The sequence below is a fragment of the Podarcis pityusensis genome (genome assembly GCF_964106645.2).
Source record: "Podarcis pityusensis genome assembly, chromosome: 4".
Lineage (NCBI taxonomy): Eukaryota > Metazoa > Chordata > Lepidosauria > Squamata > Lacertidae > Podarcis > Podarcis pityusensis.
The window spans coordinates 8,311,248-8,337,866 of record NC_138027.1 but is presented as its reverse complement, the minus strand read 5'-3'; the positions used below and the strand labels follow the sequence as shown (position 1 = coordinate 8,337,866).

The window sequence follows — 26,619 nt, the reverse complement described above, 5'->3', positions numbered from 1 at the left end:
GCTGTGTGCCTTCGGCGCATGGAAAAGTTGTTCCTTGCAGAGAAAAAGGGGAAGAAGTGGGAAGGGGGAACCCCAGAAAGTTCAGAACCCATCTAGAGGTAATACATGCACAACACACAGACGTATTTTCATGTGTGCCTCTTTCCGGAGGGATCCAGTAGAACCTGCAACCTTCCCCCTTGCTCCCCCAAGCAAGATCCCACATGGCGGATCTAGAATCATAGAATCATAGAGTTGGAAGAGACCACAAGGGCCATCGAGTCCAACCCCCTGCCAAGCAGGAAACACCATCAGAGCACTCCTGACATATGGTTGTCAAGCCTCTGCTTAAAGACCTCCAAAGAAGGAGACTCCACCACACTCCTTGGCAGCAAATTCCACTGTCGAACAGCTCTTACTGTCAGGAAGTTCTTCCTAATGTTTAGGTGGAATCTTCTTTCTTGTAGTTTGGATCCATTGCTCCGTGTCCGCTTCTCTGGAGCAGCAGAAAACAACCTTTCTCCCTCCTCTATGTGACATCCTTTTATATATTTGAACATGGCTATCATATCACCCCTTAACCTCCTCTTCTCCAGGCTAAACATGCCCAGCTCCCTTAGCCGTTCCTCATAAGGCATTATTTCCAGGCCTTTGACCATTTTGGTTGCCCTCCTCTGGACACGTTCCAGTTTGTCAGTGTCCTTCTTGAACTGTGGTGCCCAGAACTGGACACAGTACTCCAGGTGAGGTCTGACCAGAGCAGAATACAGTGGCACTATTACTTCCCTTGATCTAGATGCTATACTCCTATTGATGCAGCCCAGAATTGCATTGGCTTTTTTAGCTGCCGCATCACACTGTTGGCTCATGTCATGTCATCTACACATCGCTTTCAGGCTGTCTTCCAATACAGAATGCACAGCGGAGGAAAGCTGAGGCAGCGGATTCGAATCCCGCTCACGCCTACAATAGCTTTGGTTATTCCATGAAAACACTGATAATGCACAGAAACTATATCTTTAAAAAATGAAAAGAAATCTTTTGTTTTTTAAAAAAATGGGAAAGGCAGAGACAGACCGATGAGAATGGTTCTCCGTAACACAACCAAACGTGGCTGGAAGATAATGTGTGAAGGCGGAACGCTTGGGTAAACAACGAAAACGAGGAATTGGGGCTTGGCTGCAAAAATGGGGTGGGGGGGGGTTAGGTTTCAAATGCTCGCAAGAAGAGAAGAAAAATGACCTCAGGGGCCAATTGGAAAAATGAGAATGGGTTGAGGACATAGAGGCAGCCTCCATTTCAACAGCATGTGGCCGAGAAGAAAAACCTCAGCTGCTCACGGTGCAGGCACATGAAAAGGCCCTGGCTCTGGTTGAGGCTAATCTGACTTCCTTAGGGACCTCTAGGGTGTTGCTATTTATGGACCTTAAGGTCCTCTGCGAGGCATACCAGGAATCCCCACTCAGCCAGGAGGAAGCTCGCTGGGTGCTCCCTTGGGCCAGTCACTGCCTCTCAGCCTAACCTACCTCACAGAGCCGTTGTTGGGGTTAAATGAGGAGGCAGAAGGGAGGAACCACCTTGAGATCCTTGGAGGGAAAAAAGTGGAATATACGGCCTCCCTCGGAAATGGTGGTGAGGTCTCCTTCCTTGGAGCTTTTTAAGCAGAGGTTGGATGCCCCTCTGTCATGGATGCTTCAGCCGAGAGTCCTGAATTGCAGCGGGTTGGACTAGATGACCCCCATGGGTCTCTTCCAACTCTCTATTATTTTTATACATGCATTAAATAAACAAACAGGACACATTTCAGGGGTTGCCATTGTCAGGGACCCGAGGCTGCCGAGTGCACTCAAATCCCAGTTCCGCGGGCAGGAAAATCCCCGCTTAGTACATTTTGTGAGCCAGAGGGTAGTTTTTTGGTTTTTTTTACTTTTAACTTCTAGAGGGTTTCTTCTGGAAACGGCCCTGCTTTTTAACCCAATTTTGCAGCGGTGCTTTTTGGGGTTTTTTTTTGAGGGAGGTGGGAAGGAAGGAAGGAAGGAAGGAAGGAAGGAAAACAAAGGTGGGATGAGGAAGAAGGCATCAGAAATTACCTGATTATATGATAGCTGTAAAGATGCCAAAATGCAGCAGCAGAGAGAGCGAGAAAGAAAGAGAGAGAAAGAGAGAGAGAGAGAGAGAGAGAGAGAGAGAAAGGAGGAACATGCAACAAGGTCAGAGCAGTAAGAAAAATAAACCAAGGAGGAACAGGGCACCTCCTTCGAGTCCATCATTCCTCCCCAGGGAGCAAAACTACCAATACAGAGTCAGGGCAAAGGAGATTTAACTGCTGGTGTGGAAGACTCAGAATCCGTCCCATTGGGTCTCTGGGCCAATCCCCTCTCGTCCAACTAGCTGCAAAAAACTGGGAGAAGACGTTCTACCCCAACCCCAGGTGAGAGTGTGTCAGATACCTGCGTCCCTTCAGATGTTGCTAGACTACAACTCCCATCATCCCTGGCCACCTTGGGTCCAAAAAACACCCGTGGGGCTTCCCCACCCCTGACCTAGGGCACCCTGAGTGGATATCGCTTGCCCAAACTTTGCTCGAAAAGGGGTTGTGGGAGAGGATTCTAGTCAGCGAACTGCCCTCAGATCGTCTCTTGGAATTCGCAGCTGGAAAACAATTCTCTCTTCTCCTACTAGACGGGAGGGTGGAAAAATGGCTGCCCTCTCTTCTTTCAAAGCATCTAAGAATTTTGCCTATGTTTCCTCCTTCCCCTCACTCTGTGGATCTTTAGGATGTTACTTCTACGCTGGATTTGAAGGCTAAGGATCAGCAGCTAGAAGCCCGCCGGGCCAAATCTGCCCCGCTGCTGTGAAAGTGGAGAAAGGGCAATTTGCGGCAACACAACCTGGCAGTGGGTTATTTTAAGGTGCCCGGATTTTGGTGCCGGCCTGCTGTTTTTGGGGGCCTTCCTGAAGTCAACCTCCAAGTAAACCAGCAGCTGACCAGAGCCTTCATCCTGGCTTTGTATTTTCTCTCCTGTGGGTTCTTTCTGACTACATGCCCGGGACTCCGACACAGCATCTTACAGGCTTACTGTGATTTCCCAGGCCTCAAGAATTACGTAGGAAAACAACAGAGCGCCAGGCACCACGATAACAAATCCTGTGTTATTCATGACCCCCTCGCTAAACCCTTGCTCAGCCGTGAATTCACTACAACTAATTTGGGGGACCCCTTGACCTCCGTCTAAATCTCACTCCAGAACCCAGGACGGACCATCCCGAAAGATTTATTTAGAGAGGCACGGGGTTTCTCTCCTGCCGGATCACCTCAGCAATGATGGTGCAGACAGCATGTGAAATAATAACAATTTAAATCCCCGCATGTAGAAAACTAGTGTGTCAGGGAGTGGGCTAAGAAGCCTGACGTGCTAGCTTTCTACATGTGGGGGGAATTCAGAAACGAGGGCCTTTCCAAACAGAACATCTTAGAGGTGGTGCGTGCCAACTCCCTCCCTCAACGTTTTCGGGTGGCGTCTTGGTTACAAACGTGGCGTGGTGCCCACTTCCTTTGTGCCCTACCACCCTGGAGATGTAAGAATTGAGCAGGAGAAAAGGGCCTAGGAATTGCTCCCTGCTACAACGTCTCTCCCCATTCAACCCTTGCACTCGATCTACTTACAGGACTAGGGTGGCACAGGGTGGCAGATCAAAGGAGCGCCAGCCTCATTGCTCCTGCGTTGTAGGAACTGGGTCAACTTCTAAAGGGTTGCTGAAAATATTCCACTGCCCTTAAAAGTGCCTTTTCAGACATGGGTTTGTTGTTGTTTTTTGCAGGGGGCGAAGAACACTGCAAAACCACTGCCCCCAGCTACTTACTTCTGGAATATAAAAACTCCTACGATTACAACGAACGAAACGAGGTCGGCGGTTATCCAGATGAGATAGTATTCGTCCGGAGACTGGAAGAGGAAAAAAGAGGAGACAAGGATGCAGTTGGCTTAATGCAGTAAGTAAAATAATAGTTTCTCTCTCTCAATGTGGGGATGCAGAGTTCTGGTTTCAGATATATTTGAGACATTTAGTAGCAGGCAATGAAGCCCGTTCTCTTGGTGATGTAAGAAAACAGATAAGATAATGGCAGCATGGCAGCAATGTAAACATGTACAAAGGGGGAGCGATAACATAAATAGGGGCAAAAATTAAAAATGCATAAAACTCTCTCATCGGAGAGCTTCCTTCTTCCCCCTGGTGGCTTCCAAATGTTTCCACTACAATACTCATCTGGATTTGGCTAACTGGCCCCTGTAAGCGTAAGGGAACTTTAACAACCTGGCAGCTAAAACGAAAAGCTTTCTTTTGCGTCCAGGGCAGGCTTTTCGTTTTAACTGTCCTTTTGAAGGACCAGGTGCGCAGCCTGGGAGTCATTCTGGACTCACAGCTGTCCATGGAGGCACAGGTCAATTCTGTATCCAGGGCAGCTGTCTACCAGCTCTATCGGGTATGCAGGATGAGACCCTCCCTGCCTGCGGACTGTCTTGCCAGAGTGGTGCATGCTCTAGTTATCTCCTGCTTGGACTACCACAATGTGCTCTATGTGAGGCTACCTTTGAAGGTGACCTGGAAACTACAACTAATCCAGAATGCGGCAGCTAGACTGGTGACTGGGAGCGGCCGCTGAGACCACATAACACCGGTACCAAAAGACCTACATTGGCTCCCAGTATGTTTCCAGGCACAATTCCAAGTGTTGGTGTTGACCTTGAAAACCCTAAACGGCCTCAACCCAGTATACCTGAAGGAGCATCTCCACACCCATCATTCAGCCCGGACACTGAGGTCCAGCATTGAGAGCCTTCTGGTGGTTCCCTCCCTGTGATAAGTGAAGTTAGAGAGAACCAGGCAGAGGGCCTTCTCGGTAGTGGCCCCTGCCCTGTGGAACGCCCTCCCATCAGATGTCAAGGAAATAAACAACTGACTTTTAGAAGACATCTGAAGGCAGCTCTGCTTAGGGAAGTTTTTAATGTTTGATGTTTTATTCTGTTTTTAATCTGTTGGGAGCTGCCCAGAGTGGCTGAGGAAACCAACCGGATGGGTGGGGTATAAATAAATTATTATTATTATTATTATTATTATTATTATTCCTTCTCTTACAGTAACACCAGGAGTGAAGCAGCTTCGAAAACCATGTCCTTAATTCACAGCTCTAAAACAAAAGGATAGGGGGGCTTACGCCATGGCATCTAGACCCCAAGAGGTCTTCTGTGGCTCCCAAGATCCTTCAAACTTCATTTTTAAAACAGGAAACTTTTTAAAATTTAACTGAGGGCTTATATGGGCTGCCTGACGCCATGAAGCCAAAGTAAATTGCGGCCCTCAAGTCCCCCCCAAATATTTCCATATCTATATCTATTGATCAATCAATATATATGATCATTCCCCTAGGCTTCCTGCTGCGTTGCCAAAAGGTTTCCATGACCCCCTACCCAATATTTGCTTTTTCAAAAAAGGACCATGCTCAGTTTTACACTTCGACCATGTCTACTTTGACACTCAGGCGCCAGAGTATTGGCCACAGGTCAAGGCAGCCCTTAGAGAACCACCCCTGACCCAAAGCTTTAGTTTATTAATCTACCGAACCAATCAATAAGACTGGGCTCAAATAAATGCCTGTGCATGAATTAAGAAGAAGCACTTTCGCGACCACTAGGTGCCGCCCTGGGCCACTAAACTGGTAGCTGCAGCAGCAGAAGTTGCAAGCACTGTCAATTTGTTTCCCCCCTTTAATCAACAAATGGATTTGACCCGAGTAGAGGTTTATCCCCTTTCTCTTTCAGGAATAAGAAGTATAATTGTGTGCATGTGTGTCGGAGCGAGAAGATAACCCCAGGTAAGCCCTGTATGAACCACAGCCTCCTCTATGATGTTTCGAGGCCCAATTCAAAGTGCTGATTTTTACCTATAAAGCCTTATGCGGCTCAAGACCTCAAGGACTCTTATGGGTCCTCCCCATAAGAAGCAGCCCACACCCTGCAATCATCCTATGAGGCCCTTCTCCCTGAGCCCCTCTATGGGAGGTCCAGCGGGTGGCAACACGAGAGCGGGGCCTTTTCAACGTTGGCTCCCCATTTGTGGAATGCCCTTCCCCCAGGGAAGCTCACCTGGTGCTCTCTAGTCTAGCTTAAGGCACCAGGCAAAACCTTTCCTTTTTACTGGAGCTTTTGGCCCTACGTTTGAAGTGGGTGGCAGGCAGGTATCGGTTTCGTTCTTGTTTTCAATGTGTATTTTGTGGGGGGGGGGGTTGAAACTTGCATTTCTGTGTTGTGAACCACCCTGAGATCTATGGACGGAGGTCAGTGTAGAAATTTAATAAATAATAAAAACAATGATAAGTATTTGTGGCCTCTTTGGGCGGAGGAAGGATCTGCAAAAGCATCGCTGCCTCGGACTGTGGAGGCAGAGCCTAGCTATCCCAGTTAGAAGCCACCAAGAGCCCATTTCGGACTGTCTCGCCAGAGTGGTGCATGCTCTAGCTATCTCCCACTTGGACTACTGCCATGCGCTCTACGTGGGGCTACCTTTGAAGGTGACCCGGAAACTACAACTAATCCAGAATGCGGCAGCTAGACGGGTGACTGGGAGTGGCCGCTGAGACCGTATAACACGGTCCTGAAAGACCTACATTGGCTCCCAGTACATTTCCGAGCACAATTCAAAGTCTTGGTGCTGACCTTTAAAGCCCTAAACGGCCTCGGACCAGTATACCTGAAGGAGCGTCTCCACCTCCATCGTTCAGCCCGGACACTGAGGTCCAGCGCCGAAGGCCGTCTGGTGGTTCCCTCGCTATGAGAAGCCAAGTTACAGGGAACCAGGCATAGGGCCTTCTCAGTGGTGGCACCTGCCCTGTGGAACGCCCTCCCATCAGATGTCAAGGAAATAAACAACTATCTGACATTTAGGAAGACATCAGAAGGCAGCCCTGTTTAGGGAAGTTTTTAATGACTGGTGTTTTAATGCATGGGCAGGGTATAAATAATCATATTACAGTGGTACCTCGGGTTACAGATGCTTCAGGTTACAGACGCTTCAAGTTACAGACTCTGCTAACCCAGAAATAGTACCTCGGGTTAAGAACTTTACCTCAGGATGAGAACAGAAATTGCATGGCAGCAGCGGGAGGCCCCATTAGCTAAAGTGGTACCTCAGGTTAAGAACAGTTTCAGGTTAAGAACAGACCTCCAGGACGAGTTCTTAACCCAAGGTACCACTGTATATTATTATATATTTTATTTTATTTTATTTTATTTTATTTTATTTTATTTTATTTTATTTTATTTTATTTTATTTTATTTTATTTTATTTTATTTTATTTATTTTATTTTATTTTATTTTATTTTATTTTATTTTATTTTATTTTATTTTTCCTCTGTCATTAATTTGTCTGATCCTCTTTCAAAGCCACCCAAGTTCATGGCCATCCCTGCCTCTTGTGGCAGGGAGTTCCACAGTTTAACTCCGTGAAAAAGGGCTTTCTTTTATCAGTCCTGGACCTTGTAGCATTCTGTTCCCTCGGACGCCCACAACTCGGCAGGCCTGTTCCAGCAGGCTGCTTCTCCTCCTGACATTCATACGCCTGGAAACGAACAGACGCAAAGCCCAAGCCCTGCTTACCATCATCCAGACGGGGGAACGCAGCCTGCTGAGGACGCGAGAGTTGTCGGAGGTGACGGACTGGACCCCGGAGCACCACAGGACTGAGTAGAGCCAAGGCTCGTTCACCACAAACAGATTAACGCTCAAGTTCGCCACGGCGTATTCCCTGTCGAGAGAGCAGAGCGGAGAGAAGGACGGGCCTTAAAAAGCGCAGAAGAACGTCAAAATGGCATTTGCTGGATCTCGTTGGGACACTGGGTTCTGTCTGGTCCCAGATTCTGCCGTCAGAGAACCACATCGGAGAACAGAGGCCATTTTAGGGCAGCACCACCGTATGAGGTGGTACCTTTTCAAAGTCTGGTAAGCGCTTCTCCAGTTTTGGGAAGGAGGCAGGTAAAGATAAAAGGTAAAGGTCCCCTGGATGGTTAAGTCCAGTCAAAGGAGACTATAGGGTTGCGGCGCTCATCTCGCTTTCAGGCCGAGGGAGCCAGCGTTTGTCTACAGACAGCTTTCCAGGTCATGTGACCAGCAGGACTAAACAGCTTCTGGCACAATGGAACACCATAACAGAAACCAGAGTATACGGAAACGCCGTTTACCTCCCCACCACAGTGGTACCTATTTATCTACTTGCACTGGTGTTCTTTTGAACTGCTAGGTTGGCAGGAGCTGGGACAGAGCAATGGGAGCTCACCCCGTCGCGGGGATTCGAACCGCCGACCTTCTGACTGGCAAGCCCAAGAGGCTCAGTGGTTTAAACCACAGCGCCACAGGACGTATGAGGGCTTTGACAAGGTCCCAGGGTCCTCCTCTTCCTTCCCAAAGCTGGGCAACTGCTTACTGGGATTTAGGAAGGAGGAGGGAAGGCTCTAAAAGCCTGCAAGAGCTCTCATGCTTCCTTCCCAAAGCCTCGGTTAGGGCTGGGGGGAATCAAATTTTGGTTTCAAGCTATATCACCAAGGTTAGAGAAAGAGAACACCACAAGGCAGCAATGAAGGCCGTTCCCCTGCCTGTTGCCAGCATCTGGTACCTGCTTCTGAATATACCTGCTGGCCCGAGGGATATCTAAACTACAACTAATCCAGAATGCGGCAGCTAGACTGGTGACTGGGAGCGGCCGCCAAGACCACATAACACCGGTCCTGAAAGACCTACATTGACTCCCAGTATGTTTCCGAGCACAAGTCAAAGTGTTGTTGCTGACCTTGAAAGCCCTAAGCGGCCTCAAAGGCCCAGTAGACCTGAAGGAGCATCTCCACCCCCATTGTTCTGCCCGGACGCTGAGGCCCAGTGCCAAGGGCCTTCTGGCAGTTCCCTCACTGCAAGAAGCAAAGCTACAGGTAACCAGGCAGAGGGCCTTCTCAGTGGTGGCACCCGCCCTGTGGAACACCCTCCCATCAGATGTCAAAGAGATAAACAACTACCTGACATTCAGAAGACATCTGAAGGCAGCCCTGTTCAGGGAAGTTTTTAATGTGTGACATTTTAATGTATTTTTAATCTTTGTTGGAAACCGCGGCTGGGGAAGCCCAGCCAGATGGGCGGGGTGCAAATAATAAATTATTATTATATCTTCAAGAGAAGTGCATGCACACTTATCTGAAGAAGTGTGTACTTATCTGAAGAAGTGTGCACGCACATGAAAGCTCATACCAATAACATACTTAGTTGGTCTCTAAGGTGCTACTGGAAGGATTTTTTTTTATTTTGTTCAATACAAGAGACACTGAGCCCGTGCAGAGTTGATTTGAGCAGGAAGAGCAAAGTGTCTCTCGTGCACTGTGGGTTTTTGAGGGTCACAGCGGCCCCCGCAAATGTTGGTTCAACCCCCAGAGGGAACAAACAAGCAAACACCACGAGGCTGAGAAGCAAACGTTTCTCATCCAGCTGCAAAACAAACGCCTTCACTTGCTCCAGATTTACATCCCCAAAATATTATTCCAGGCTGTTCCCCAATCGGCAAACCACAACCACGCGTTGTTCTTGGAAAGTGTCCCGGCCAACGTCCGTCCAAAGATAAGACGGACGGATCAAAGGCTATTAATGGGCTGTCTTTTTGCGCACAAAGTAATTTCTGAAATAAAAACCGGGACCTTGGACTTCTTCACAGCTCCATGGTAACAGCAGCGGCTGCGGAGAGATAAGGAGCGTGGCAAGTGGTTTGGAGCTTGTCTCTCAAAGGGCCCAGAGAGGATATTAGAGGCAGCCTCACAAAGCCATCCATTACGTTCCAGGCATGCAATTGTCTCCGCAGGCCTTTAGTCATCATTAGGCACCCCTGTCAAAAGGCCTTTTCCTCCGCCGCTAGCTCTGTTCAGGGCCGTCGTTGTCTCTGCTAACAAGAAGGTCAATTCTGCAATCTGCTTTACTGAGGAAAGCTTGCAGGAGTCACAAAATCATAGAACTGTAGATCTGGAAGGTACCCAAAGTTCAACCTCCTGCAAAGCATCTTGCCTTGAGGAATTTATTCTACAATTTCATTATGTTGCAAAATCCCTCCTGATTTCCCTAGATCTTTTGGTGGGACGAACGATGAACTGTGTGTGACACTAGCACCCCACCCCTGGTCATAATTCATGTAGATTGCAGCCTTCCCTGACCGCAGAAAGCCAGCGCATCAGGGAGAAGCCAAATCTAGACATTACCTTCCCTGGCACGCCACTTTTCTAGAAGCAAGTCAGTTTTCGTTTCTCTTTTTTTAAAAAAATGGGAGAAACCTTCTGTCATGGAATCTTCCCTCGGGCCGAAAGTGGTACAGTCCAGAAACATAAAGATGCTTCTGAGAACAAAACCAAAGGAATGTGGAAGAGCGAAAGCCCACAGCAGACCTGATATCGTCCCTGGTGACTTTGGTGTAGCGCAGGTTCAGCTTCTGAAAGCCTCTGTCCCTCAAAGGCTGAGCCCCAGCCTTGACGCCAGAGGTCTGCTGGAAACCCGGGGCAACCTCTTGGACCAGTTGGCGGTCTGAGTCGGGCAACCACATCACCTGATGGGGCAGAAAACAGAAGAACCCGGTAGCAGTCGCCGTTAGAAAAGAGCATTTGAAAAATCTATTGAAATCAGACATTCTAAGTTCATCTTAGACTGGACAGTTCGCAAGTTTCTGTGGCTTTGCACAAGGTTTTGTATTTTTCTCAGAAGATTGATAAAGAATGTATAATCATTTTGGTAATTATTGTGTGTCTATGAGTCGCCAGCGTGTTGCATGAGTCGTACTACTTATATCAGCAGCACAGCTTGCACTTTTCTAGCGTTAGAAAAGAGCAGCCATTACCAAAAGGTCAAGGCTGCAAAAGCTTTTCGACGGTTGGCATTGCTTTTCAAAAGATCACACTCCTCGCTCAAGGAGCAAAAACAGTTTCTCAAAACCACGGCTTAAAATTGGTGCAAATATTTCACTTAAAAATTCTGGAACATTTCTGCGTTATGTACACATACCATTGCGTATCCGGTCACAGCAGTCTTGAGTGTGGTTTCCTGATCAGTGCAAATAGGTAAAGGTAAAGGGACCCCTGACCATTAGGTCCAGTCGCGGACGACTCTGGAGTTGCGGCGCTCATCTCGCTTTATTGGCCGAGGGAGCCGGCGTACAGCTTCTGGGTCATGTGGCCAGCAGGACTAAGCCACTTCTGGCGAACCAGAGCAGCGCACGGAAACGCCGTTTACCTTCCCGCTGGAGCGGTACCAATTTATCTACTTGCACTTTGACGTGCTTTCAAACTGCTAGGTTGGCAGGAGCTGGGACAGAGCAACTGGAGCTCACCCCGTCGCGGGGATTCAAACAGCCGACCTTCTGATCAGCAAGTCCTAGGCTCTGTGGTTTAACCCACAGCGCCACCCACGTCTGATCAGTGCAAATAAAAGACCAGATGATTCTTAGCAATGAGAAATAATTTCAGGTTGGAGGGAGAGAGAGAGAGAGAGAGAGAGAGAGAGAGAGAGAGAGAGAGAGAGAAAGAAAGATAAAGATCAGTGCAAATACTTTATCTTTTTTTTCTCTCTCTCTCTCAAACCTGAAATTATTTTCCATTGCTAAGAATCAGCTGGTCTTTTCAGTCCAAAAGTGCATCTAGAGCCTTCGCTGTACAATTATAGCCAGATCCAGAGGTTTCGCCTCCTCTGTCCTTGGCAGTGAAGGGATTTCGTTTTGTGGGACCCACCTCTCTGGCTGAGTTTATACCCTTCCAAATTGGCAGATTGGGACTCCCGGTGCCCAGCACGCTCCCTCTCTGCCTAACCTACTTCACAGGGTTGTTGTAAGGATAAAATCAGGAGAGCTACATACACCACCTGGAGAGAAGCCAATCTAATGTAATGCAATGTAACAAAATAATAAGATGCCGTTGTGGACAGAATCTGCGTCCTCAACAGGCAGCATTAAACCAAGCTAGAAGCACAAATACTGCCTCCAAAAGGTTATTTTTGGGGGTGGATGAAGAGAAAAGGCTGACAGGATAGAAGCAGGCAGCCTCCTTGAACGAGGACCCGGTGGAGCAAGACACACGTCGGATTGGAAACTGGCTGCCGGTGTTCTTAGAAAGAACAGATGGAAACTAAACTAAATGTGGAGTCGTCCCCCAAGTTAATTGCTCCATATGTGGGTGTGTGAGAAGCTTCAAGATTGAACGTGGCAAGCAACAACAACAAAACTCTCACACCCTTAACTGGAAAGGCTGTTTGGTAAAAGGTAAAGGCAAAGGAACCCTGGACATTTAAAGTTAAAGGGACCCCTGACCATTAGGTCCAGTCGTGGCCGACTCTGGGTTTGCGGCGCTCACCTCGCTTTATTGGCCGAGGGAGCCGACGTACAGCTTCCGGGTCATGTGGCCAGCATGACTAAGCCGCTTCTGGAGAACCAGAGCAGCGCACGGAAACACCGTTTACCTTCCCGCCGGAGCGGTACCTATTTATCTACTTGCACTTTGACGTGCTTTCGAACTGCTAGGTTGGCAGGAGCAGGGACCGAGCAACAGGAGCTCACCCCGTCGCGGGGATTCGAACCACCAACCTTCTGATCGGCAAGCCCTAGGCTCTGTGGTTTAGACCACAGTGCCACCCGCGTCCCTTGAACAGTTAAGTCCAGTCAAATGCAACTATGGGGTTGCGGTACTCAGGGCCGGATTTAGGTTTGATGAGGCCCTGAGCTACTGAAGGAAATCGGGCCCTTTATATCTCCAGCTGTCCTATGTCAACAACAAATGGTTGCTGTTTTTTGTGTGGAATATATGCTATATATGATGATTTATGGACCTAATAGGAGCCAACACAACACAAAACACTGTTGCGATATGTAGGTTTTATTTGATTTGATTTTTATCTTATATTATGGAAATGTACATCCAGGTTTTTTTCCTTTAAATTTTTTTGGGGGCCCCCAAGAGAGTGGGGCCCTAAGCTATAAATTGTTTAGCTTATATGTAAATCTGGCACTGGCGGTACTCATCTCATTTTTCAGGCCAAAGGAGCTGGCGTTTGTCCGCAGACACTTTTCTGGGTCATGTGGCCAGCAGGGCTAAACCGTTTCTGGCACAACCAGACACCATGATGGAAACCACAGCGCACGGAAATGCTATTTACCTTCCCGCCACAGTGGTGCCTATTTATCTACTTGCACTTTGACGTGCTTTCGAACTGCTAGGTTGGCAGGAGCTGGCCCAGAGCAATGGGACCTCACTCCGTCACGGGGATTTGAACCGCTGACCTTCCAATCGGCAAGCCCAAGAGGCTCAGTAGTTTAGACCACAACCCCAGGATCTAAGGGCACATGGAAATCTCACCGCCCAACCCACTGCTCTAGGCAGATGCCTCCCAGCTGCCCGGATATCCCAGGTTGAAGAGATCAGGAAGAGATGTCCCACATTGAATGGACCTTCACGAAATGGTTTGTGTCTTGAACTGTATTCATATAAGGTAAAGAGGAGGGACACTATAATCAGTGGAGGGCTGTCACTCAGAAGACGGCTGCTCCAGGATGAGGGAAGATCTCAGCAGGAGACACATCTCTGGAATGATTTGACAATGGCACCAACAACAAACTGTGGACCACCCTCCCACCAGATGTCAAGGAAATAAACAACTATAGTGGTATACCTCGGGTTAAGAACTTAATTCATTCCAGTGGTCCATTCTGAACCTGAAACTGTTCTTAAACTGAAGCACCACTTTAGCTAATGGGGCCTCCCGCTGCTGCCACGCAATTTCTGTTCTCATCCTGAGGTAAAGTTCTTAACCCGAGGTACTATTTCTGGGTTAGCGGAGTCTGTAACCTGAAGCGTCTGTAACCTGAGGTACCACTGTACCTGACTTTTAGAAGACATCTGAAGGCAGCCCTGTTCAGGGAGCTTTTAATGTTTGATCTTTTATCGTGTTTTTAATATCCCACTGGAAGCCACCCAGAGTGGCTGGGGAGGCCTGGCCAGATGGGCAGGGTATAAATAAATTTATTATTATTATTATTATTATTATTATTATTATTATTATTATGAATCCCCAGCAACCAAGCCATTCCCAGGGAGGGCAAGGAAAATCTTCATTCACCCTCAATGAAGTCGCCATTTGCTCCCGATTGGCTAGGACCATGCAGCCAATGAGAAGGCAAGGCACATCAAAAAGGAAGTTCATAGAATCAGGAGGGATCCCTGAGGAACATCTAGTCCGTCCACCCCCTGCAATACTCAGGATGGAAGCAAGCGGCGATGAGCAAGGTGCCTTTTGTGGGGGGCAGAGGGCAGGTTTCGTGGAATGTTTCCCACTCATCCTCCGGAAAGCTACAGCGACACCCCCAGGAAAAAGCTTCTTTTGCCCATGAGCCTCTCCCAAGCCCGCCTCTAGTTTCTGCTTCTCCGACCGAAGCAGAAGCCCCCACAAACATTATTAAGCATCTACCTACAAAAGTGACGTGGAACTCACAGCCTGCTGAGGGATGCCCGAGTCGAGGACGGTTTCCAGGGTGATGTTGATGAAAGCGCTGTAGTAAGGGTGGTCCCGGGGCAAGCTCTGGAAGTTTAAGAGGACGGTGGCATTGCCCTTGACCACCTCCAGCATCTCAGCCAGCTTGCAGACGGACTGGTTGGCGGCTCTGACAAAGTCGGAACTGGAGAGAGACTGGGCGCTCCAGAAGGGATCGTTCTGAGGGAAGGGGGAGCAAACAGAGAGACCAGTGTTCAACGTTATCGCTTTCGAAGCCAACGTTTTTATTTTTTGAGGAAGCCATCTTTTAGGCTACATCCGCACGGCAGCTTATTCCCTGGCCGTCGATTTCCGGATTTCATTTGAGCTTTCGCACAACGTAAAAGCCCGTTCCGGAAAACCAACGAGACACGTTAACTCGTTTCTGCAAACTTTTCTTTTCCCTCAGCCCCCCTGACAAAACATCTTGTAAAGAATCTTGGGAGGCAGCAAAAAAATGCTTTGCACATCACGAGCTTTCTTGAAAGCGAGGAGGAGAAAGAGGAGAAGGGATGAAGGGGAAACCTTCCTCCAAGACGCAAGGGCGTTTTCAAGATCACTCTCTGTCTTTCAAGCTGATTAATGGGGTGCTTCGTTCTGTTCTCAAAAGCATCCATCGTGTAGAAGGAGACAACCAGGCTGGTTTGGAAAGGCCAATTTGGGAAGCAGAGCCTTGCCCTCTAATGCTTCAACCACCATTGATTGATTGATTGATTGATTGATTGATTGATTGAATAAAGCAAGCAAGCAAGGACAGGGGAGACCCTCCACATACCTTGAGGAACCATTCGCCGGCGTTCAGCATCTCCAGGTCTGTCCAGTTGAACATGGAAGAATGTGTGTAGGCCCTCTCTGGGAAGACAGCCTCCACATCCGTCGTCCTCCGTAGCGTCTTGTCATGCATGAGGAAAGGCACCCCGTCGTAGCTGTGCAACGGAAAGAGAAAAAGAGTCTCCCTTTACATTTGCAAGGCAGCGCTCGACCGATGCAGAAGACCTCCACAGTTCCATGTAGACTCACGGAGCTGTAAGGGACACTCGAGGGTTATCCAGTAAAATAATTTATTATTTATACCCCGCCCATCTGGCTGGGCTTCCCCAGCCACTCTGGGCGGCTTCCAACAAAATATTAAAATACAGTAATGCATCAGATATTAAAAGCTTCCCTAAACAGGGCTGCCTTCAGATGTCTTCCAAAAGTCTGGTAGTTGTTTTTCTCTTTGACATCTGGTGGGAGGGCGTTCCACAGTGCAGGTGCCACTACTGAGAAGGCCCTCTGTCTGGTTCCCTGTAACTTGGCTTCTCGCAGTGAGGGAACCGCCAGAAGGCCCTCAGAGCTGGACCTCAGTGTCCGGGCTGAATGACGGGTGTGGAGACACTCCTTCAGGTCTACTGGGCCAAGGCCATTTAGGGCTTTCAAGATCAGCACCAACACTTTGAATTGTGCTCGGAAAAAGGTACCAGTTCCCCGATTCCACAACCCCGTGCTTAAAAGCATCCTCACTTGCCCACTCGGCCTGGACAAATATGGCAAATTGCACACCTCCGAGCCCAGAAATGTAAATAAGGGCAGGAAACTTGCAAAAGAAACTAGCGTGGCAAGGGATTCCTTAGCTGAGATTCCTGCTTTGCAAGGGGTCAGACTAGATGACCCCTGGTATCCCTTCCAACTCTACAATTCAACTCTGCACCTGAGAGCAGAGAGAGGCACTTGCCTTATGACCACATCTGCCTGTACTCCGTAGAGTTTCTGCTCCACCGCTTTCTGGAAGGACATCAGAGTGTTTTCAGGTGCCATCTGGGAAGGAGGAAAAGATGAACAAACAATATCATTTATTCATCTAAGCAAGCTGCCAAACCGGACAGCGTACAATAGATAGAGCAGTCAGTTAAAATGCCAGCATCGACTATCCAAACATGTTTAAAATAGCATCGGGCACAGAAAGGGATCGGGCTGCCAAATGAGAATCTCTATAATACTGAAGAGATTAATTTGAGGAGATCAAAAGATGGGGCAGAGTCCGTTGGGTGTTTTGCCGCTGGAAACAGATGGAGGCCACCAGAAAAAAATATATATATTAATGGAACCCTCAAGAACATGGCACAAATATTTCTATAAAAGGGTGCTTTGCGGGAATGCTGTGGATGCCCCCAAGACGGATACTCTTTTGCGGAAGGAAACAGAGGTCTGCAAAATTAAAGTGGATTAAAGTGCTCTGTGGACTCATACAATAAACCTGCTTGTTTTTATTTTAAAAAATGAACTTTTTGCTGTTAGGAAAGCGATGCAGAAATTACAGTGAAGTAGGGGGATGAACAAATGATTAACAGGAAGACGCATCATTGAAGTCTGACTTAAGAAGAAGAAGAAGAAGAAGAAGAAGAAGAAGAAGAAGAAGAAGAGTTTGGATTTGATATCCCGCTTTATCACTACCCTAAGGAGTCTCAAAGCGGCTAGCATTCTCCTTTCCCTTCCTCCGCCACAACAAACACTCTGTGAGGTGAGTGGGGCTGAGAGACTTCAGAGAAGTGTGACTAGCCCAAGGTCACCCAGCAGCTGCATGTGGAGGAGCGGAGACGCGAACCCGGTTCCCCAGATTACGAGTCCACCGCTCTTAACCACTACACCACACTGGCTCCCAGCTCACTTTAACTAATTTTTCCACATTGCATTTGTTTTCCGCTGCCTACAGACGACTGCAGTTGAGCGGTAGATAAATTGTTTAGATAAAAATAAGTAATTATTAGGTAGTATTATTACCGTTATCTTTATTATTACCAGTTAATAAAATGGCAATCAATTGGCTGAAAAACGGCAGCTGCTGCAGAATTCTGGAGCCGGTCTGTGGACTAGAAGCAGGAGGTCCGATCAGGTAAAATCCTATCCTGTCCCAGCTAGAGATTAATTTCCAGGCTCAATTTGAAGTGCTGGTCTAAATATATGAAGCGCGATGAGACTTGGGACGTCAATACCTTTGGGACTCTGTGCAGGAACCTACCCAGACCCTGCACCCATCATCGGAGACCCATCTCTGTGTATCCGCTTTCATGGGAAGCGTGGAGAGTGACAACACAGGACAGGGTCTTCTGGGTGGTGGCTCCACGACTGTGGACTGCTCTCCACAGATAGATGACCCTTGGCACCAACATTTAGGTGCCGAGAAAAGGCATTTCGGTTTCCCCTGGCATTTGGCAGCATAGGGTTACCAGACGTCTCTGTTTCCCAGGGAAAGTCCCCAGATTTGCGAATAAGTCCCCGGACAAATGAATGTCCCCGGATTTCATCTAATGTCCCCGGGAAACGCAGCAGCGGCAGTCTCAGCAGCCCAGAGCAGTTGGCTCTGGCTGGCTTCAGGAGCTGCTGGGAAGTCCCCATGTGATGGTGGTGCAGGGGCTCGAAGATGCAGCTTCCGGGCTGCCTCCACCTTCCCTGACCCCAGCAACTAAGCTGTGAAGGGAGGCTTCACGCTGCCTATCGGAGCAGCCTCCTAACTCCTACTTGCGTGCAAGCGGGGCGGGGATCTCTCAGCTGTGAAGGGAAGCTTCACGCTGCCTATCAGAGCTTGCGTGCAAGCAGGAGGGGGCAGGGATCTCTCAGTTGTTAGGCAAGGGGAAGCCTCCCTTCCCAGCTCTGGGATCCCCAGCCCCTCCTGCTTGCACGCAAGTAGGAATGGGATTGGGGCTGCTCCAATGGGAAGGGGGGCATCTCGCTGTCCAAGCCTCGCCGCCACCGCTCTCAGCCCTACTCAGAGAAGGGGAAATGTGGCGGTTGAGGTCAAGGCGGCAGCTTCCCCTCTGCCACCGCCATCGCTGCAGCATCAATGTCCCGAACGTGTAGTATGTATGTATGTATGTCCATGGATTCATTGAAAAAAAATCTGGTACAGTGGTGCCTCGCAAGACGAAAAGAATCCGTTCCGCGAGTCTCTTCGTCTTGCGGGTTTTTTCGTCTTGCGAAGCAAGCCCATTAGCGGTTTAGCGGATTAGCGCTACAGTATTAGCGGCTTAGCGGGCTTAGCGTATCAGCTGATAAGCGGCTTAGCGATCAGCTGTTAAGCGGCTTAAAGATCAGCTGATAAGCGAGTTAACGATCAGCTGATAAGCGGCTTAGCGATCAGCTGTTAAGCGGCTTAGCCATCAGCTGATAAGCGGTTTAGCGGCTTGGGAAAAAGGGGGGGGGAGGAAAAAACCCCCGCAGGAACTCGCAAGACATTTTCGTCTTGCGAAGCAAGCACATAGGAAATTTGTTTTGCGAAGCACCTCCAAAACGGAAAACCCTTTCGTCTAGCGGGTTTTCCGTCTTGCGAGGCATTCGTCTTGCGGGGCACCACTGTAACGTTATCTTATCTGATAATACAGTGGTACCTTGGGTTAAGTACTTAATTTGTTCTGGAGGTCCGTTCATAAGCTGAAACTGTTCTTAACCTGAAGCACCACTTTAGCTAATGGGGCCTCCCGCCGCTGCCGCGCTGCCGGAGCACGATTTCTGTTCTCATCCTGAAGCAAAGTTCTTAGCCCGAGGTACTATTTCTGGGTTAGCGTAGTCTGTAACCTGAAGCGTATGTAACCTGAGGTACCATTGTACTTCGTTGGACTGGTCATGTTGTGCGGATGCCTGATGATCGTCTTCCAAAGCAACTACTCTACTCTGAAATGGAAAGCGTCATGCAAAAGAGGTTTCAGGAGTCTCTCAAAAATTACAGTATAAACACCAACAATTGGGAAACTCTGGCCTGCGAGCGCTCCAATTTGAGAACAGCCTTTAGCAAAGGTGTTGTGGGCTTTGAAGAGGCTTGAATTCAGGACGCAAGGGAGAAATGTGCTAAGAGGAAGGCACACTTGGCAAACCCTTACCATGATCAACTCCCGCCTGGAAACCAATGTCCCCGCTGTGGAAGGACGTGTGGATCCAGAATTGGCCTCCACAGTCACTTACGGACTCCCTGTTAGAACCATGTTTATGGAAGACAATCTTACTCAGCTACGGGGGATCGCCAAAGAAGAAAAAGAAGAAATACCCTCAGATTGTATTGGCATTCACCTTTCAGGAGGGCGCAATAGCATTTGTCAGTTTGAAGCATTGTATTAAGTAGGTGTAATAATAATAATAATAATAATAATAATAATAATAATAATCGTGAACCTGCTAGTTATGACCCACAGGAAAAATACATCTCTGGAACAATGATGTTTCCAACTTGCTTCCCCTCACGTTAAAAGATTCAAGAGTGACATTTAATATTGGACTTTTTTTATTTTGAAAAAATACAAAATCCGATCTAAAGGTCAAATTGGGGAAGAAGCTAAAATAGGAGCGACTTGCCTAAGCAGGAAATGAGCCTTTTAATCCACTGCAGAGGAAGAAGCTTCTACAAAAAAGATAAAACAAAGGATGAGAAAGGCTTTGAAACCTGGGGATTGTCCTTTCTGGTTTAAAAGAGCTCTTAAAAACCTCGATTCCGGAAGGAAGAGATTTGCAATGTTTAAAAGGAAGACCAAACCGTCTGTTAAATTATGGATCAGAGGGGCGGCAGAGACTTTCCTTACAACCTGCTGAGAAGAAGCGCGGCTACGCTGAAGAAGAACTTATGAATTAACACCCATTTCAGTCCCGGAAACCGTAATTCCTCTAGAGAAAAAGGCGAGGAAGAGGAGATGGGATGGGAATTATGCGCGGAGGTAGAGAAAAGGATTTTTCCTCTTGCCCTCGTAACAGACAGCTCAGTCGGTAGAGAACACGAGGCTCTGAATCTCCGGGTTGTGGGTTCAAGCCCCACGTTGGGCTAAAGATTCCTGCATTGCAGAGGGTTGGACTAGATGACCCTTAGGGTCCCTTCCAACTCTAGGATTTTAACTCGGTGAAATCCAACGAAGCTGAAGGTTGGAAGATTCAGGAAAGACCAAAGGAAATATTATTTCCCTGCAAGTGCACCTGATCCACTTTTAATTGCACATCCTAAATTTGCTGTTACCTGTTTGATTCGTATTATTATTATTGTTATTATTGTTGTTGTTGTTATTTATCAAAGCTACAATCACCGCAAAAGGCTGGGCTGGATGAATCCCTAGGCGGAATTAAGATTGCCGAAAGAAATATCAACAACCTCAGATATACAGATGACACAACCTTGATGGCAGAAAGTGAGGAGGAATTAAAGAACCTCTTAATGAGGGTGAAAGAGGAGAGCGCAAAATATGGTCTGAAGCTCAACATCAAAAAAACGAAGATCATGGCCACTGGGCCCATCACCTCCTGGCAAATAGAAGGGAAAGAAATGGAGGCAGTGAGAGGTTTTACTTTCTTGGGCTCCATGATCACTGCAGATGGTGACAGCAGTCACGAAATTAAAAGATGCCTGCTTCTTGGGAGAAAAGCAATGACAAATCTAGACAGTGTCTTAAAAAGCAGAGACATCACCTTGCCGACAAAGGTCCGTATAGTAAAAGCTATGGTTTTCCCAGTAGTGATGTATGGAAGTGAGAGCTGGACCATATAGAAGGCTGATTGCCAAAGAATGGATGCTTTTGAATTCTGGTGCTGGAGGAGACTCTTGAGAGTCCCATGGACTGCAAGAAGATCAAACCTATCCATTCTGAGGAAATCAGCCCTGAGTGCTCACTGGAAGGACAAATCCTGAAGCTGAGGCTCCAATACTGTGGCCACTTCATGAGAAGAGAAGACTCCCTGGAAAAGATCCTGATGTTGGGAAAGATGGAGGGCACAAGGAGAAGGGGAGGACAGAGGACGAGATGGTTGGACAGTGTTCTCGAAGCTACCAGCATGAGTTTGACCAAACTGCGGGAGGCAGTGGAAGACAGGAGTGCCTGGCGTGCTCTGGTCCAGGGGGTCACGAAGAGTCGGACACGACTAAACGACAACAAATTTGCTGTTACCTGTTTGATTCATATTAGTATTATTATTAGAATTTATCAAAGCTGCAATCACTGCCTAGAAGCTGCCTCTCTTATCCTGGCTCTCAGCTTTTATTTTGCCTTCTCTCTGCAAAAGACATCTTGACCTAACGAATGAAGATTTTTGGATCCTAAAGGGGGCGATCCTATTACGCCAGATTCATGTCCCCTCGTTTACTTTTGAGCCTTTTTCATCTTTACCTTCAAGGTGGAAGAAAAACCTCTCTCTCCAGCACAACCACCCTCTATTCTGGGGAATGAGACATCTTTAGATTTTTAATTAGGCCGTCGACTCCTTCCTGGCACAGCAACAGCTGCCAAAACAAATTCCTCTTTGCGGAACATATGTTCACTCTGAGCCAAAGATCAACAAGTATTAGTGTGCGAATTAGCTGCTCTTAACAGAAAGCCTTGGGCAGAGGGCATTAAAACGACGACGAGGTTGAAAAGTAAACACACTTGGCTAGGAGGAAGGATTCCAGAAGCAAGACCAGACATTTATTTTAAAAAAAAGGTTTATTTTTTGTAAGACTAGGAGGTGATATGTGTTTGAGAGAAGCTCTTCTATCACTATGTTCCAGCTGTCGAAGAGAGCCCAGGCAAACACATTTTGCCTTCCTTTACTGAACCGCTTGACTGATGCTGGCAGGAGACGCACCGGCACTTGTGAGCAACTCTCCTCTCCTGCAATTGCATTCAGAAGCATCTCCTACGAAGGAGCATCTCCACTCCCATTGTTCAGCTGAGGTCCAAAACTCCAGAATGCCCTCGGCGCTGGACCTCAGTGTCCGGGTAGAACGATGGGGGTGGAGACTACTGGCAATTTATATTTTTTTAAAAAATAGATGACTGGGGGGGGGAGTCATAAGAAGGGGATCCTACCATTGGCGCTCCCCGGTGTCCAATAATGGCAGGCTTGGGCCCAAGGTCCTTCTTCTCCATGATGCAAGGGGAATAGACCGTGAGTGGGATGAGGTACAGGGCCAGGACCACCGCAAAGTAGGCTCCAAACGTCAGCAACTGGGAGGCTGCAGGAAGAGGCAAACAGACGAGAGACAGAGAGAGAGAGAGAGAGAGAGAGAGAGAGAGAGAGAGAGGAGAGATGGTGAACAGGGATCCAGGAAAAGGAGGAAGGAGAGGCTGTTCCCAAGACATTCAGGAAGTTCACAGAGCAGCCTTCCCCATTCTGGTGCCCTCCAGCTATTTCGGAATACTACAGTGGTTCCTTGGTTCTCAAACTTAATCCGTTCCGGAAGTCTGTTCCGAAACCAAGGCACGCTTTCCCATAGAGAGTAATGCAAAACGGATTAATCCGTTCCAGACTTTTAAGAACAACCCCTAAAACAACAATTGAACCTGGATTTCACTATCTAACGAGACTGTTGACCCATAAAATGAAAGCAATAAACAATGTACTGCTGTCACACAATCAATCAGTCAGGAGCTGAACTGGGTTCCACACAGTCACAAAAACAATAAAAAGAGCCACAAAAATGCAAAATAAATAGCAAAAACAGACAGACCTCGGTGTAACACTTAAAACGGAAGGGTGGCACTCAAAACGGAAGCATAACACTCAAAAAGGAGCACGTTTGGATTCCGAAAAAAGTTCACAAACCGGAACACTTACTTCCAGGTTTGCAGTGTTTGGGTTCCAAGTTGTTTGAGTGCCAAGGCGTTTGAGAACCAAGTTGCCACTGTACAACCAACACAGTCCAAAACGTCTGTTGCGTATCTGTACCCTGAGGCTGTGCCTATGCAAAACAAACACTTTTCCAGCTCCATAAGAACCAGAAACACTTTGCTGACTCTTCCACTCACTTTGCTTATTTTTCTTAGTTGCTATTTTGCTAATGCTGTTAATATTGTTTTATAGATTGTAAGTGCCGTATTCATTTGTTCATCATATAACATAATTTTTGCTGCTACTGCGATGTTTAGCGTATTTTCGTTAATAACGTTCTACAAATTGTAGTGGTTTTATTGATGGTTTGTTAATTACAGTGGTGCCCCGCAAGACGAATGCCTCGCAAGACGGAAAACCCGCTAGACGAAAGGGTTTTCCGTTTTGGAGGTGCTTCGCAAAACGAATTTCCTATGTGCTTGCTTCGCAAGACGAAAATGTCTTGCGAGTTCCTGCGGGGGTTTTTTCCTTTCCCCCCCTTTTTCCCAAGCCGCTAAACCGCTTATCAGCTGATGGCTAAGCCGCTTAACAGCTGATGCTAAGCCGCTTATCAGCTGATCGTTAAGCCGCTTATCAGCTTATCGTTAAGCCGCTTATCAGCTGATCCACTAAGCCCGCTAAGCCGCTAATACTGTAGCACTAATCCGTTAAACCGTTAATGGGCTTGCTTCGCAAGACGAAAAAACCCGCAAGACGAAGAGACTCGCGGAACGGATTCTTTTCGTCTTGCGAGGCACCACTGTATTTTATACGACTTATGCTACATGCCATAGAATCACAGAATTGTAGAGATGGAAGGAACCATGAGGGTCATTTAATCTAACTTCCAGGAATTTTTAGCCCACCGTGGGACTCGAACGCATGAGCCTGAGATCAAGAGTCTTGTTGTTGTTGTTGTTGTTTAGTTGTTTAGTTGTGTCCGACTCTTCGTGACCCCCTGGACCAGAGCACGCCAGGCCCTCCTGTCTTCCACTGCCTCCCACAGTTTGGTCAAACTCATGCTGGTAGCTTTGAGAACACTGTCCCACCATCTCGTCCTCTGTCGTCCCTTTCTCCTTGTGCCCTCCATCTTTCCCAACATCAGGCTCTTTTCCAGGGAGTCTTCTCTTCTCATGAGGTGGCCAAAGTATTGGAGCCTCAGCTTCAGGATCTGTCCTTCCAGTGAGCACTCAGGGCTGATTTCCTTCAGAATGGATCGGTTTGATCTTCTTGCAGTCCATGGGACTCTTAAGAGTCTCCTCCAGCACCATAATTCAAAAGTATCAATTCTTCGGCGATCAGCCTTCTTTATGGTCCAGCTCTCACTTCCATACATCACTACTGGGAAAACCATAGCTTTAACTATACGGGCCTTTGTTGGCAAGGTGATGTCTCTGCTTTTTAAGATGCTGTCCAGGTTTGTCATTGCTTTTCTCCCAAGAAGCAGGCATCTTTTAATTTCGTGACTGCAGTCACCATCTGTAGTGATCATGGACCACAAGAAAGTAAAATCTCTCACTGCCTCCATTTCTTCCCCTTCTGTTTGCCAGGAGGTGATGGGACCAGTGGCCATGATCTTCATTTTATTTTTTTTGATGTTGAGGTATGCTCTACTAACTGAGCTATCTGTTCTGGGATTTCTGATGTTCTGTTCTGTTAGTGTTATTTATTGTTTGTAAGCTGCTTTGGGATGCATTTGAATGAAAAGCAGCATAGAAATAGAATCAATCAAATCACTTCTCTCTCTCTCTCATTCTCTCAGAATAGTATCACCCACACAGCCCATTTAGGGAATTGACTTGTCAAAAATCATTAATGCATTCTCCAAGGTTCAGCCTCCCTCCTCGCAAGGACCATTAGAAGTCAGATATCTGAGTGCAGGGCTTTTTTTCTGCGGGTGGGACACAGGGGTATGCATAATCCTAAATATTTTGTGGATCTTTGTTGTTGTTGTTGTTTAGTCGTTTAGACGTGTCCGACTCTTCGTGACCCCCTGGACCAGAGCACGCCAGGCTCTCCTGTCTTCCACTGCCTCCCGCAGTTTGGTCAAACTCATGCTGGTAGCTTCGACAACACTGTCCAACCAACTCGTCCTCTGTCGTCCCCTTCTCCTTGTGCCCTCCATCTTTCCCAACATCAGTGTCTTTTCCAGGGAGTCTTCTCTTCTCATGAGGTGGCCAAAGTATTGGAGCCTCAGCTTCAGGATCTGTCCTTCCAGTGAGCACTCAGGGCTAATTTCCTTCAGAATGGAGAGGTTTGATCTTCTTGCAGTCCATGGGACTCTCAAGAGTCTCCTCCAGCACCAGAATTCAAAAGCATCAATTCTTTGGCAATCAGCCTTCTATATGGTCCAGCTCTCACTTCCATACATCACTACTGGGAAAACCATAGCTTTTACTATACGGACCTTTGTCGGCAAGGTGATATCTCTGCTTTTTAAGACACTGTCTAGATTTGTCATTGCTTTTCCTTTAATTACAACAACTTTGGAGTCTTGGAGCCTCAGTTTCAGGATCTGTCCTTCCAGTGAGCACTCAGGGCTGATTTCACTTTTGTCCTTTTACTGTATTTATTTTCCCCAATTTGAACTATAAAATAGTGGTTTTCTTTAGTCCAAATGAGAGCACCCAAAACATTTTTTTTTGGGGGGGGGAGCACTGTCTGACTGTCTGAGTGGAAGGCAGACAATTCTCATCCCTAAACACACAGGTAAATACAGGTGTACAGGTGTGCTAGGGAGCCATGCCATGCAAAGACTCCACCTGCTGAGCGGTATTTTGAAGGACCATTCCGGTCTGTGTTTGTCTTACAAAAGCACTGAATTTAGCTTCACAACAATGGAGGGAAAGCTATGATAAAATAAACAAGAAGGTCATGTTTGAACTAAGCCATAAAACTTGGCTTGTGCAACGTGCCAATGCACACAGTCTGGGTACTCCCACTTTGCTCGAATCTCTGTGTGAGCAGGTCATGTCATGTCCCGACCTGGGATTGCACTTTGCTTTCTCCTATCAAACCACAATTGCTAGCCAGCTGGGTGCAAGCTGCAGGCTCCCAGACTTTCCTTCCCTCCATAAATGCAAATTCTCACATTCTGTCTCAGTGCTAATCACGGTGTAGCCACTTCTGCAATAAGGAGCACTATGAACTATGGTTAGCTTTAACCAGGATCTGCCAACCAGGGTTCAAGCTCCAAGTTAAGCCCCACCCCGTCCCATCTTAATGCTAACCATGGTGAAGTTCATGCCTGCAGGAAGGAGAACAGTAAACTGTGGTTAGCTTTAAGCAGGGTTCATCAACCAGGATTAAAGCCCCAAGTTAAGCCCCACCCCATCCCATCTTAATGCTAACCATGGTGAAGTTCATGTCTGCAGGAAGGAGAACAGCAAACTGTGGCTAGCTTAAACCAGGATTCACCAACCAAGGTCCAAGCCCCAATTTAAGCCCCACCCCATCCCTCAAAGCTAACCATGGTGAAAT

General features: G+C 47.5%; 1 protein-coding gene across 1 annotated transcript in view; it reads right to left on the bottom strand.

The window, feature by feature from the left end:
• The window catches only part of GDPD5 (glycerophosphodiester phosphodiesterase domain containing 5), a 175,339-nt gene that overhangs the window by 7,351 nt on the left and 141,369 nt on the right, over positions 1-26,619 (bottom strand). The window contains exons 8-14 of the mRNA XM_081002151.1: positions 22,359-22,504; positions 16,280-16,362; positions 15,341-15,491; positions 14,527-14,745; positions 10,446-10,603; positions 7,636-7,783; positions 3,844-3,926 (exon numbers count right to left, since the gene is read on the bottom strand). Coding sequence (XP_080858277.1) covers positions 3,844-3,926; positions 7,636-7,783; positions 10,446-10,603; positions 14,527-14,745; positions 15,341-15,491; positions 16,280-16,362; positions 22,359-22,504 — 988 coding nt within the window. The remainder of the gene's footprint in view (positions 1-3,843; positions 3,927-7,635; positions 7,784-10,445; positions 10,604-14,526; positions 14,746-15,340; positions 15,492-16,279; positions 16,363-22,358; positions 22,505-26,619) is intronic.